The 15,000-nt window shown below is 37.6% G+C and overlaps 1 protein-coding gene across 6 annotated transcripts in view; it reads left to right on the top strand.

The window, feature by feature from the left end:
* Positions 1 to 15,000, top strand: part of LOC144958195 (uncharacterized) — a 91,515-nt gene that overhangs the window by 33,618 nt on the left and 42,897 nt on the right. For all 6 annotated transcript variants that reach the window (XM_078889997.1, XM_078889996.1, XM_078890001.1 and 3 more), the window contains 3 exons: positions 8,953 to 8,992; positions 10,056 to 10,132; positions 11,104 to 11,245. In XM_078889997.1, coding sequence (XP_078746123.1) covers positions 8,953 to 8,992; positions 10,056 to 10,132; positions 11,104 to 11,245 — 259 coding nt within the window. The remainder of the gene's footprint in view (positions 1 to 8,952; positions 8,993 to 10,055; positions 10,133 to 11,103; positions 11,246 to 15,000) is intronic.

Genomic DNA, 15,000 nt, shown 5'->3' with positions numbered 1-15,000 from the left:
GTAAAACCTGCGTAGTTCGCTATAGATAGTATGCAGATGACGTCACTCGGGCCTTTGTTATTGTTTTTGCCATCCGCGTTTGTGAGTTGTTCTCACTAAACTGTATTAACCAGACTATAAAAGTTCATGGTTACACAGAGTTTGTGTGTTGGTCCGTTATACTTCGGATGGCAATGTTGTGAACTCCTTGGCCAAGCGCATTCTATCTATATTTACCAATCACTGTCATTGTTTACATTATGACGGCTGTCCAAGAGGCGTGGTTATCTAAGTGTTTATTGGTGGTCTAAACCGTAGCCATCGTTAACTTATAGATAGTATGCGCTTGGCTAAGAAGCTCATAACATTGCCATCCGGAAGTATAACGGATCAACACACAAAACTGTGTGTATCCATGAACGTTTATCGTCAGGTTAATGCAGTTCAGTGAGCATTACTCATAAACGCGGTTGGCAAAAAACAATAACAAAGACCAGAGTGACCTCATCTTCGAACTATCTATAGCCTGACACTGACCAAAAAATGACATCAAAAGACAAGTCTTTGGTCACTTAAGAAAACAAATCGTGAGTTGTATTCAATAGTTCAACCAATGGAATCATTTGTTTCCTTGAGCTCTACAAACGACAACTCACTAGACGGTGCACAAAATTAGAAAATGACGTCAAACTATAAGTCCTAGATGGTTCTAGCGGAGTCAGCCTTAAAATAGAGCCTGACACTAGAACCCTCTAGGACTGGCATTTTGACGTCATTTTAAGGTTTGTGTAGCGTCTAGTGAATACTCTTCAACAGTCGTAACGTCACTTCCTTCCCTAATGACGCATGGTAACTTAGTAACACTGGCTCTAAACTATCGGAACAATGGCGGACGCCCGTATGAAATATTTCCCCGACGAGCATAAAAGCGTATCCAGAGGGAAACCCCATAAATTTGACCATGTTTTGACTTTTACACATTCTGATCACAGGGCATATGAGAAGTTCTAGCCAGCATGAAAAATAAAAAGGAATGATTTTCTTTGTTTAGAACCAAGATGGCCGCCGTTGTCGGGCGGCGTGACATCAGAATACTGAATCCAATTGTCATTAGTAGAGCTCAAGGAAACAAGTTATTTCATTGGTTGAACTATTGAATACAACTCACGATTTGTTTTCTTTTGTGGCAAAAGACTAGCATTTTGACGTCATTTTTAGTCAATGTCAGGCTATCAGTAAACGATGGCTACGGTTCTAGTGTCAGGCTAGATGGCTACGTCTAAACCCAACAACAAAGAGTTGGATAACGTCATCACCACTTATCTTTTAAATCTATCGTGTTGTTTGTCGGACCTAAATGTCAAAGTTCAAGGTCTTGCATTATAACAATAATATATAGTAAATCACAAATGTCTATCCAATAATGACTTCCGCCAGGGGGAGATAATTCTGCCCGAATTAACGATCTCCCAATGGCGTGTGGATAGGTAGACAAGCAATATAACGTCAATACCGCCGTACTCTGGAAAAACCCATATTTAAAAATTTGGCCAGAAAACTCGCCCTTCAAATATCGATCGATTTAAATGACTCTCATCTTGGCAAAAACTCTCAAACCCGGGACTTGGGTTTTTCTAGATTACGGCAGAATACACGTCGCCTATAAATGTCATCAACTTGTTACAGCCAAGTGCCTGGATCCGTTTAAAGAAACGACATTTTAATCGTATCAAATCTTTTCCTGCAATCAAAACTATCCAGGAAATCTAATTTATGAGCACTCTGTGGGTTCAAATGTTACAATATAAATAGAATGAAGTTGACGTCACTCAGGTCTTTGTCATTGTTGTTTGCCATCCACGTTTATGAGTAATTCTCACTAAACTGTATTAACCAGACTAAACGTTCAAGGTTACACATAGTTTTGTTTGTTGGGCCGTTATACTTCTGGATGGCAATGTTGTGAACTCCTAAGTCAAGCGCATACTATCTTTAATATAGATAGTATGCGCTTGGCTAAAAATCTCACAACATTGCCATCCAGAAGTATAACGGCCCAACAAACAAAACTATGTGTAACCTTGAACGTTTAGTCTGGTTAATACAGTTTAGTGAGAATTACTCATAAACGTGGATGGCAAAAAAAAACAATAACAAAGACCTGAGTGAGGTCCTCTTCATTATCTCTACATTCGAATCCGTTTGTAAATTCTTCTCGTCCGCAACTTGTTATCAAACACATCTCCCCTCCCCCCCCCCCCCCCCCCACCCCCACCCCACACGTAATTTTTGCGTACTTGATACACGTACCTATGCCGCCTGCATATGTTTAACGTTTTATTTGTTTTAATGTCAAAAGAATAGTGGTTGAAAATGATAAAGTTTTATATATAATTATATATATATATATATATATATATATATATATATATATATATATATATATAGCAATGACTATGAAAAATGTTTTTTTTTCTCTTTTTGATGAAAATGTTTGTCTAAAATCAAAGCCCTATCTCCACTGATTAAAAATATTTTTGAATTTTGAAAATCCATTCATAAATAAACAAGCTATGCAGTTTCAAAGGTGTCATTTATTTGGATGACCGGCAAAGAGGAAAAAAAACGCGAAAATATGGGACGCTTTTTCGGCATTTTTTTTTTTTTTTCGACCTTTGGTTGTATCTTGCTTAATAAGTGGATTAAAAGATTGAAAGCAAATTAGGATGGTGTTTTGTAAAATACGGGAAAAGTACTCGTCATATTCATATGAAATTTTACAACCAAAAAGAGGAAATGTTCATGTATTACCTTGTCAGGGACAAAACCTCCACGCCGGTAGTTTTAGAAATATTTTACTCCAAAGAGTAAAAATCTATTTTTAACGGTCTTCTGGTAACCGCACGAGTTTTGTCGCTTGACATAATCTAAAATGACCTTTTTTTCTAACTGTGTGCCAACTTTTAGTCATATTCATCAATAAACAGCGTCGTAATTAATTTTTTAAAATAGCATATACGGAACGGCTTCGTCCCATATTTTGACGCGAATTCGGGCACTTCGTAAGCGAAAAAGAGACCCAAAGATTTGTGCGGGATAGTCATTGCTAATATATAATATATATATATATATATATATATATATATATATATATATATATATATATATATATATATTCCATAATATAGCAGGATCGATTTGACGTCACTCAGCTATTTTGGTGATTATTTCTCGCCAAAATATATCAGTTAGATAATTAACGTTCACGGTTACACACAATTTTGTTACGTGTTGTTACGTTATATTTGACTGGCGGATGCTGTGAGTATTTTTACCTATACGCATAGCACCGATCTCTGTGCGGCTATGTCGGTCATTGTTGCATATTTTGCAATGTGACCAGTAACTCAAGCATATGGAAAAAATAAAATAAATATCTCCATTGTCCTCACTAAGACATAAACTCGACACATAAAAAATGTAAATGTTTACTTCAACATTTAGAAAATCTATAGATGGAACAACGTTGACGTCACTCAGCTCTTTGTTATTATTATTTTTAGACAGCCATTTGGATTATTAGTTCTCGTTAAATTCTAGTAGCTATCAATCAAACTATAAACGTTTAAGGTTCACCCAGTTTTAGATAATGGTGCGTTATGTTGTGAGTATTTCACTTAAACGCATAGCATCAATAGATTTCAGTTGTGTCGACACGCATTGATCAAACGTCAAACACATTATATAGATTGAACACAGAGAATCCCAATATAATACTATATGTAATTTATATAACACAAACACAGTGCCAAACCCCAGACAAATCACGCCAGTGCTTAGATTTAACACTGCCATTCAAACAACTTTCCCCCAAAAAATGCTAATCTTATTCAAACAAATTAAATCTATTTATCTATACAATGATAAGCGTGAAAGAAACGTTTTATTATCAAACCCGTGATCTGAAGAAAAAAAACATATTTAAAATTTTGGCCAGAAAACTCGTCCTTCAAATACCGATCGATGAAAATGACCCTCATCTTGGAAAAAAGAAAAAAAAGAAAAAATCAATGATAGGACTTGCAAAGTCCCGTGTTTAAGAGATTTTGCCAAGATCAGAGTCATTTAAATCGATCGATAGTTGAAGGACGAGTTTTCTGGCCAAATTCTTAAATTCTTGATTTTCCAGAGCACGGCAATTATCTGGTTAAATCAATCTGTACACACAAAGACGGGCGTACAAGAAACGCTTGATAATAATATAAAGAACCGAGTGTTCAGAAAAGGCTTTCACTGGCCTTTTCTTTGAATGTGTACCGTGCAATATTGTATATGAAATGTCAAACCAGCACCGTGTCGTACAAATGGCAGCTATCGGTGTTTACAAATAGCTTTGAATGGCGGAGCCGTGCTGGTTGCTATGGACGCTAGATGTGTGACTCAATGACATAGCCGTGAAGTGTCCGGTTTGTCGTGAAAAATATGAAACAAATGTATTATGGATTATTTCGTGATAAAAAATGATAATTATAATAAATGAACTTTTATATAGGGCAATATCCACTAAAAGTTCTCAAAGCGCTTTACAATGGGTCGCTAATCAACAGCAACACTTAACACACAGAACGAAACATGGCGCATGTTAGGCGAGATTGCATTTTTTTTTCGGACAGAGACAACGCTGTTAATGGCCAGGTACTCATTTTACACCTAAGTACGGTAAGAGAATGTGAGTTAAGAGCCTTTTCCAAGGACTCAACTATGCGCCGAGCTAGGCTCGAACCCAGGACCTCCGATCCGAAAGCGAGTGTCATACTACAAGACCACATAGCCGCACAAAAATATTTTAAAATGTGTTATGTATTATGTCGTGATAAAGTCAACTCCACAGTCTGAATTTAGTATTAAAATGTTAACTGTGAGGCTGGCTGAGAAAACCCGGTAAGATGCGGCAAGCTTCGATTCGAGATATGAGCCAAAATCGAAGATAAAGTGTTTCCCATAGCAACAAATTTTATTCAGAAAAAAAATCATAGCTTGGGTTCTAATAGACATAGAAAGAAAATTTAAAGTGGTAAATGATCAGAAAGATGTGGTCTACACTACTGTATACATAACTCAATTTGTAAAATTTGTGCATCTTTGAAATATTTTTTGAACTGTGAGAGTTTTATTTTTAATTTATTCATCTCCACAACATTCGTCAGTTCTATAAAACCAACCAACACACAAAACAATGTGTGACCTTTAACATTTCTTGTAACATTGCGTTCAGTTTTTTTTTTTTTACGTTTAAAACAAATTCATAGATAGAACTAGGTTAACGTCACTCATGCCTTTGTTATTGTTTTTTGCCTTCCATGTTTTTGAGTAATTCTCACTAAACTGTATTTACCAGACTAAACAAACGTTCAAGGTTACACATAGTTTTGTGTGTTGGTTCCTTATACTTCAGGATGGCAATATTGTGAGTTTCTAAGTCAAGCGCACAGCATCTATAGAACAAACCAACACACAAAACAATGTGTGACCTTTAACATTTATTGATACACTCTGTTTATTTTTGTAAAACTCATAACATTATTTAGCGGATATAGATAGTTTGAAGATGACGTCACTCAGGTCTTGGTTATTGTTTTTTGCCATCCGCGTTTATGAGTAATGCTCACTGAACTGTATTAACCCGACTATAAACGTTCATGGATACACATAGTTTTGTGTGTTGGTCCGTTATACTTCCGGATGGCAATGTTATGAGCTTCTTAGCCAAGCGCATACTATCTATAGATAGTATGCAGATGACGTCACTCAGGCCTTTGTTATTGTTTTTGCCATCCGCGTTTGTGAGTTGTTCTCACTAAACTGTATTAACCAGACTATAAAAAAGTTCATGGTTACACAGAGTTTGTGTGTTGGTCCGTTATACTTCCGGATGGCAATGCTGTGAACTCCTTGGCCAAGCGCATTCTATCTATAATGTACCAACACACAAAATAATGTGTAACCTTAAACGTTTATAGTCTGATATTAAAACAATTTAGTGAGCACTAATCATAAAAGTGGCTGGCTAAAAATAAAAACAAAGATCTGAGTGACGTCAATTTCGTTCTTTCTACTTACTTACTTAAGCCGCCCCTTGGGGCGCCCAACATGAGCCACAAGTCTTCGCCATTCTGTCCTGTCCTCCATAAGCGTACGCAGCTCCCGGGTGTTGTCCATTCCTGTGTCATCTAGCAGACAGTCAATGTATGTTTTATTCTGCCTGCCTCTGTTTCTGGTTCTGTCAGGTGGTTCCCATAGCACAAGACATAGATAGAACGACGATGATGTCACTCAGGCCTTTGTTATTATTTTTTGACATCTGCGTTTCTGAGTAATTCTCACTTAACTGTACGAACCAGACTATATAAGTTCATGGTTACACATAGTTTTGTGTGTTTGTCCATTAGACTTCCGGATGGCAATGTTGTGGGCTTCTTAGCCAAGTGCATACTTTCTATACAAACAATAAAAGGTCAAGTTGGTGCATGAATAATTTTTTCACTCCAGACGTGATCATAAAAGCATTTTTTTTAAAGTGAGGAAGGCGCTTTACCAACTGAGCTACCAGGATCTCCTTGTCAGATATTATTAGGACTGCGTGAATAAGTAAAAAATTCCCCGTGTCTTCCCTCCCTCCCTCCCTCCCCTTGTAGGTTTTTTACCTTGAAGGTTAAAATATTTTTATTACAGATCAAGACAACAATAATGGTTGAAATACATTTATTGTCAGTGTCGCTTCGTCTTCTCTGTGACACCCAATCTGTGTACCCTGAAAAAAAATCCATATTTAGAAATTTGGCCAGAAACTCGTCCTTCAAATATCGATCGATTTAAATGACTCTCATCTTGGCAAAAACTCTCAAACCCGAGACTTCGCCAATGTCTGTTAAGTTAAAATAAGTTGAATTTTTATATAGCCCAATATCCCCTAAACGTGCTTAAAGCGCTTTACAAGGGGTCCCTGACCAGCAGCAAAAGGTAACATGTAGAACGAAACATGACGCCTGTTAGGCATTTACATTTTTTTCCGACAGAGACAACGCTGTTAACGGGCAGGTACTCATTACACACCTGTGTAATGTGAGTAAAGAGCCTTTTCCAAGGCCACAACTATGCGCCGAGCGAGGCTCGAACCCAGGACCTTCCGATCCTAATACGAGTGTCATACCACAAGACCACATAGCCCCTGTTGTGATCGGACAGTTGTGTTTCGTCTTTTGATATTCTATAATTGTGACGTACATTGAGATCAATAATCTATAATCAATAGTCGATACGTGCATGACGAGACTCATTTGCATAATTCCTGCATTTGGGTTCCCGATCACGGGCGTGTGAGGTCCGGGTGGTGGGAAGGGAAATAAAGGGGAAAGTGTTCTCAGTTTGGGTGTGTGGGTGGGAGGGGGGGGGGGAGGGTGTTCTGAATTTGTGTAGGTGTGGGGTGGGGGGTTGTTCTGTGTGTATGTATGTGTAGGACAGGGGTGGCCATGAAATGGTAGAGAAGGACGGGTTCAGAAAATAGCGATAGGGTTGAGAGAGATTGGGAGAGAGAGAGAGAGAGAGAGAGAGAGAGAGAGAGAGAGGGGGGGGAGACAGAGAGAGAGAGAGAAAGATTGAGAGAAAGGGTGAGAAGAGATCGATAGATAGATAGATAGATAGATAGATAGAGAGAGAGAGAGAGAGAGAGAGAAAGAGAGAGAGTGAGAGAAGAATAACGGTCGTGACGAGATGGGTCGAAACACACGCACACACAAACACGCTTGGATTGAACGCGAGATATATAGATAGGTAGGTAGGTCAATAGATAGACAGACAGTTAGATAGATAGACAGATAGATAGATAAACAAATAAATAAATAGATAAAGATTGAAAGAAAGAAATAGATAGATAGATAGATAGATAGATATATAGATAGATAGATAGATGGATAGATGGATAGATAGATAGATAGATAGATAGATAGATAGATAGATAGATAGATAGATAGATAGATAGATAGATAGATAGATAGATAGATAGATAGATAGATAGATAGATAGATAAATAAATAGATAGATAGATAGATAGATAGATGGATGGATAGATAGATAGATATATAGATAGATCATTGATAGATAGATAGATAGATAGATAGATAAATAGATAGAAAGATAGATATATAGATAAATAGATAGATAAATAAATAAATAGATAGATAGATAGATAAATGGATATATATATATATATATATATATATATATATATATATATATAGATAGATAGATAGATAGATAGATAGATCATTGATAGATGGATAGATAGATAGATTACGGATTTTTGTTTTTGTTGTTCTTATGCTTTAGCTGGGTTATAATAATATGTAAATAGAATGCGAGAAAAACATGGATTGTATCCTCTCACAGTCTCTTCTCCACCTCACCGCCAATCCCCACAACAATTTCACTAATTGATTTTACACCGCCTGTTGGGTGAATAGTTCTCAACATCTTTTTCTCTAAAATATCCCAACTTTGTTCAAGGTCACCCAATTTTGTATGTTGTTACGATTGGTCTCACGGGCACTACTGGTGGGTATTTTACTTAATCGCACACTATCAGTTCAAAATATAACGATTAGTATTGAATTTTCAGCTTCAATTTATTAGACGAAGACAGAGACTGTGGACGTTTCGGGTTTCCCCTTTATCAACAAAACAGGATGAATGAAACGCTAAGGACGAATGAGATAATGTGATAGTGACCACACGATAGAGTCACGATCTCCCCGGCCAGGCGGAGTTGTCGTATCAGTAAGGTCGCGGGTTCGAACCCCCATCCGCCGCGAAGTTTTTATTCTCTATTGTCTTCTGGCACTTTCCTACTCACTTCATCTCTTGTTATTATCAACACTCACATTTCCCAATCTAATCCATGTAATTTTGTGTCCACAGAAACTCGCCAATGAAAGGGAACGATTACAGAGTGGCTCTTGTAAGTGTTACTAATTATAGACTGTTCTATTTTTAGATATATGTGAACCACACTCATGTTGCGGTTTTGTCATGGTTGGACCAAATAGCGTGACTCCCTCTCTTCCTCTCTCTCTCTCTCTCTCTCTCTCTCTCTCTCTCTCTATGTCTCTCTCTCTCTCTCTCTCTCTCTCTCTCTCTCTTTCTTTATTTCTTTTTTTTTAGATGCTAGATATTTTAAAAAAACAAAACGACATAAATTCGTCCCATTTGGTAAATCAATGAACCAAAACAAATTTCTCTTAAGATTCATTTTTCCAAGACTGATTCACTTTAAAATAATCTTTTAATGTCTTTCGTCATACATTGACGGCGATGTGGTCTAGTGGTATGACACTCGCTTTCGGATCGGAAGGTCATGGCTTCAACCTTGCTCGGCGCATAGTTGAGTCCTTGGAAAAAGTTCTTTACTCACATTATCTCACGGTACTCAGGTGTAAAATGAGAACCTGGTCGTTAATGGCGTTGTCTCTATCCGAAAAAATTGTAATATCGCCTTACAGGCGTTTTGTCCCGTCCTACATGTTACGTGTTGCTGTTGGACAGGGATCCCCTGTATACCGCTTTGAGCACCTTTAGTGGATATTGCGCTATATAAAAGCTCAATTTATAGACAAAAATTTCTAAGCCCAACATACACATGTCACCACAGGTCTGATCACCCAAATCGTTACGGCCTCTTTGTTGTAATGGTGAACCCTCAATCCAACGCAACATATTGTCCATCACAACAATCTCAATGGTCATAATGGTCATAGTTGACGTGTAGTGGTAGCACGTCTGACCGGTAATCAGAAGGTCTGAGGTTCGATCCCCAGTCGAGGTAGACTGATTTTTTGGGATGGTATTTTTATTTTCTTGTATTTTTCTTTCTTGCTTTGTCTGTCACCTTTCATACACACTTGTTCTGATCTTTAACAATGTTAAAGTAAAAGCCCATGAAACAAACACGCTCGACTGCTATCAATACACGTTGAAACAATTCTTTCTCTGATAAGTTTGTGTTTCCATTTCTGTTTTGACAGCGGAGAATGGCTACGACGATCAGCTAAAGTTGAAACAGGCTATGCTGAAAAGACAAGAGCTTTTGGATAAGATAAGGGTAAGTCTCAGATTAGAAAGATAAAAAATAAACTCCCTAGACAGTAAATTATACGGCTATGTGATCTAGCGGTATGACACTTTTAAAGTCTATCCAGTTTTCAACTCATACACTGACTATAACTGATTGTGATATTTCTATTTCTGAAAAGGCTAAAAATTTAGTTGTCATTCTGGATAGTTCTTTGTCTATGGATCAACATAATATAAACAATATTGTGAAAATTATGTACTATGAGATCCGTAGAATATCGCAGATGAGGACGTTTTCACCTTTCAACACCTTGAAGATAATTAACCAATAGATTTTTGACCTATTAAAACATGGAATGTGTGACACACCTTCACACGTGCTCGGACAAACATGGTTGTTGTTTATAAACAATAACGTGAACTAATTCGACCTCCATCTGATCGTTGTTATTGTTTTTATATTGACAAATGGGTGACTAGTTATCACACGATTTTCTCGATCATAATATTATAAACGTTTAAGTTTACACATAGTTTTCTGTGTTGATTCTTCTGATCAAGAGGTAGAACAGTGGGTATTTTACTTAACGAATACCATCGATTGTAAATCCTGTGTAGTTTCTGTGTCTACCAATCACTGCCATTGTTTACATTATGACGATTGTCCGAGAGGCGTGGTTATCTACCGGTTAATTGTCTCTGCATTGGTCTTGTCACGTCTCGACTACTCCAATTCACTGCTCGCTGGTCTCACTTATAAAATTATAAAAAATCTAGAGAGTACAGAATTGTGCGGCTAGGTTAGTCAATACAACAGCAACAACACTTTCTCGCTCCTCTTTGGATAGAACGCTAGTCTATTACTTCAGGTTTGCAATGTTGTGAGTTTCTTAGCCAAGCGCATACTATCAATATGCACCAAAATTTACTTCTCCTGGTTCACTTTTAACTATTTTTCTTTTCATTTTTTCATCTTCCATTCGTTTCGCCTCATTTCAGAACGAACAAATAGACGACAAACGACCCAGAACGTATACGCCTCGTCGACGGTACACCCCGTCCCCCCTCCCCCCACCCTCACGTCGATCGTTACCAGATCTCAGCAAACAATATCACTTCATCAACGCGGCCAGAAACCCAGGTAACAGTTCAAAACCTATTTATTCATTCATTTATTTCTTTACTATTTTATTTATTTAATTTAGTTTCCTTGTTTGTTTTTGCTTGATTAATAAATCAATTTCTTTATTTGTTTATTTACCTATCTATTCATTTATTTATTTATTATAAATTTGTTTATTCAATTTAATTTGTTTGTTTTCAATTAATTAGTAAATCAATTTATTTATTTGTTTATTTATCTATATATTCATTTTTCTATTTCATTCTTTCTTTCTTTATTTAATAATGTATTCATTATTCATTCATTTATTTATCTATTTATTTGAATTTATTTTTTTGTGCATTTAATTATCCATGTATCTAATATTTTTTATCAATTGATCAATCTATCCATTTATTTACTGAATCAATAATATTATATCCATTTTATTTGTAACCATTTTCTCACAAATTTATTATCAAATTCATTGGTTAATACAGTCAGAATTTCCACCAAGTCCACTCAGTCATAACTAGTTGAAGTAAGGGAATGACAATTATATTATGACAACTCAGGGATTTATTTTGAGTGAAAAACATTGGAGGATTTGACGCTATTTATTACACCCTCTCATTGGAAAACCATACCATTTCTTTATCGTGCCCAATAACACATGCTCGCAAGCTCGTTGTGTTATTGGGTACGATAAAAATAACTCGTTTAATAAATACAAAGAAATGAAAGAATCGTATATTGTTAGTCGCAGTGACCCCCCCCCCCCCCCTAAAAAAAAAAGAAAATATGAGTGACGCTTTGGACAGTTTTCAATGCAATCATTATATTATTATTTTCTGATATTTTCTGTCTTTGTGTATTTTTTAAAATCTTTTTTAAAAAATTTGGCTTATGTAGTTGTTGTGATTGCTTTTTTTTTTTATTACTATTGAATTGAATGTTGTTGTTGTTTTTTTTTTGTTTTTTTTTTTGTGGGGGGGGGGGGGTTGTTTGTTTGTTTTTTTTTATAATTTGATTTCTTTTTTTTATTCGCCTATCGTATCTAACTCAGCACAGGCAAAAAAAAAAATAACGTATCCTTTTAATAAAGCTGCTTAGTGATTGTATTTACTGCTGACCTTTTCTTTATTCAGATATATTATCCATTTAAATTATGTCTATGCTGTATAGTTATAATACAACAAGCTTAGTCATCGAATGCAGATAGTTGCAATTGCAAACTGTATGTATTTTTTTTTCTCATTGCCTTTTGTTTCGATCCACATTGTTAGTTAATTTTGTCATTCCATAACATAAAAACCACACAGGCCCTCCGATAGAACTCCATATTGTTGATCACCAAAATCATCCACACCAACAACCATACGGATACTCTCCTATTAACAGCGTCCGTAGCAACAAAAACAACAATAGCGTCCGTAGCAACAACAATAGCGTTCTTAGCAACAAGGGGAGTCACTCAAATACAAGTCGACAAAAACAAGTCTGGGTTGTGAGTCCTAAAGACAGCGTCATCGTTGAATCCATGGAAGAAGATTTCGACAACAACAACGGTTATATCGACCAAGAAGAGGAAGACGTTGGATTTCTAGATCCTTCCACATACCAACCCATTCACACCCGATACAACGATCTCGTTGTCGACAGGGACCATCTTCATTTCCCGTATCAGAAAAGACTTCCTTCAAGAGTGGCCTCCCTTCACGAGTACCCTGTAAGCGACAGGGAGAACCACGTCGTCATTTCCGGCCAGTACCAGCCCCATCCACAGCAACGCCAAACAAGAGGAGGGTTGGTAGTTCCTCCTGGTTACCAGTATACACAAACACACCAATACCAGCACCCTGCGGCACGCCGTGTGAGGCCCCGGGCCATCATCAAACAGCCTCGGAGTCCTAGGAGGAGCCGCACAGCAGGTGACAAGATCTCAACAAAAGTAGCGGTTGTGGTGGATTTTCATACTGCCTAGCTCTTTCATTGTCTTTCTTTAGACTCTTTCGTCCCTATTTAACTGACCTCATTCGTGAATATTAAGCACTTTCTGAGCGCGTGACAATAAGACATTAGGTGAGTCCAAAAGAAACTGGGATTTCAAAAAGCAGTAGTTGTTATGGATTTCTAAACTGTCTAGCTCTTTCAATGTCTTTCTTTTTAGTCTTTTCCTCTCAATTTAGCTTTTCTCATTCATCATCATATCTTGTCGCGCCAGTGAGTCAGCCAGTCCCGGGCAGTCTGGTTGCATTCCCTCAGGTCAGCATTGGTGCAGTGAGGTCCCAGCGAGCATTCGGACAGGATGTGGTCCATGGTCTGTCTGGGATGACCGCATGGGCATTCAGTGCCCGGTGAGATTTTCCATTTAAAGAGGTTGGTGGCGGTGTTTCTCACCTTTGCTCTAGCTCTGTTCAACGCCACCCAGTCTTTTCTCTTGAGGTCTGTGCCTGCTGGGAGCTTTTCTGTTGGGGGCTGGAGGGCATCGTTTGCTGTCTTGTCCCATTCTACCCATTTGTCCAGGCGGAAGAATGCTGAGTGGTCCGGGTGAAGGCTCTCTACTGTGAGGAAGCTTTTCCTTGATTTGAGCCTGCTTTTTGGGCAATTGTGGTCATGTAGGGGGTGTCTCTGGTCCATTTCCTGTTTGTATTTTTGTATTTGGGCATGAGTTTCCCTCCGGATGTGTGGTGGGGCTATTCCTGCTGCACGGTAGACCAGTGGTAATGGTGTTGCTCTCAGCTGGCCCGTTACGATCCGGCAGGCGTTGTTTTCTCATTCATGAATAATAAGCATTTTCTGAGCGCGTAACATTAGATGAGTCCGAAAGAAGTTGGGATTTGAAAAAGGTAGTGGTTGTTGCGGATTTCCAAACTGTCTAGCTCTTTCAACGTCTTTCATTAGAGAATTTTCCTCTCAATTTCATTCATCTCAGTCATCAATAATAAGCATTTTCTGGACGACGGAGGTGGGGGTAGGGGGGGGGGGTCGGCGTGGTTAAGTGGTACGGTCGTTTCTTCGTATCCGGAAGGTACCGAGTTCGATCACTCGCCGCTGCGTTGTGTGGCCTTGATCAATTCACCTCGACCGAGCTCAATTTGCGGCGCTGCGCTGCGGTTGACTCCTGGGTTATTCCAGTCTTCTCTTGGAATAGTCCCTAGAGACAAATTTCCTTTTGGGATGAATAAAGGGATTTTAAAAAATAAAGCAATAGGTGAGTCCAAAAGAAACTGAGATTTCAAAAAGTAATGATTCTGGTGGATTTCCAAACTGTCTAGTCATTCCAATTTCATTTAGAGGCATTTATCTCAACTTAACCTACCTTTCCTTCATGAATAACAAACAATTTGTATTCCAAAATAGTTACCAAACATCAACGAAGCCCAAAGAGGAGCTGCACGACAGGTGACGAAATCTGAAAAAGAGTTTTGGAGGTTCTTTCAAGTGTTAAAAATCTTTTTTTTTTGGTATCAAACCAACCAGTCTTTCCCATTTCTTTTTAGAGTTCTATTCTCATAACGTATCCCTTCCTGACTAACAAGGATTTTGTGGCCTCGAGCTATTATCAAATAAGCACAAAGTTACAGGAAGAGTTCGTGTGAGATAGGATAAAGATCTGAATTTGTGGTGATTGGTGGATATCATTTATTCTATGTAGTCTCTTCAATTTCCTGTAGGAATTTTATTTTTAAATTACCTCCTTTATACCAAAACATGTTTTCATCTACTCAATGTTGATAAAAATATAAATATGTAAACAAAAAATACGGAAACCGTGAAATCTATGCAGTTTT

Source organism: Berghia stephanieae, chromosome 12 (genome assembly GCF_034508935.2).
Source record: "Berghia stephanieae isolate SIO BIC M18660-M18661 chromosome 12, UCSD_Bste_1.3, whole genome shotgun sequence".
NCBI lineage: Eukaryota > Metazoa > Mollusca > Gastropoda > Nudibranchia > Aeolidiidae > Berghia > Berghia stephanieae.
Note: the sequence above shows the minus strand (reverse complement) of the source record. Positions and strands in the feature narration are given on the sequence as shown.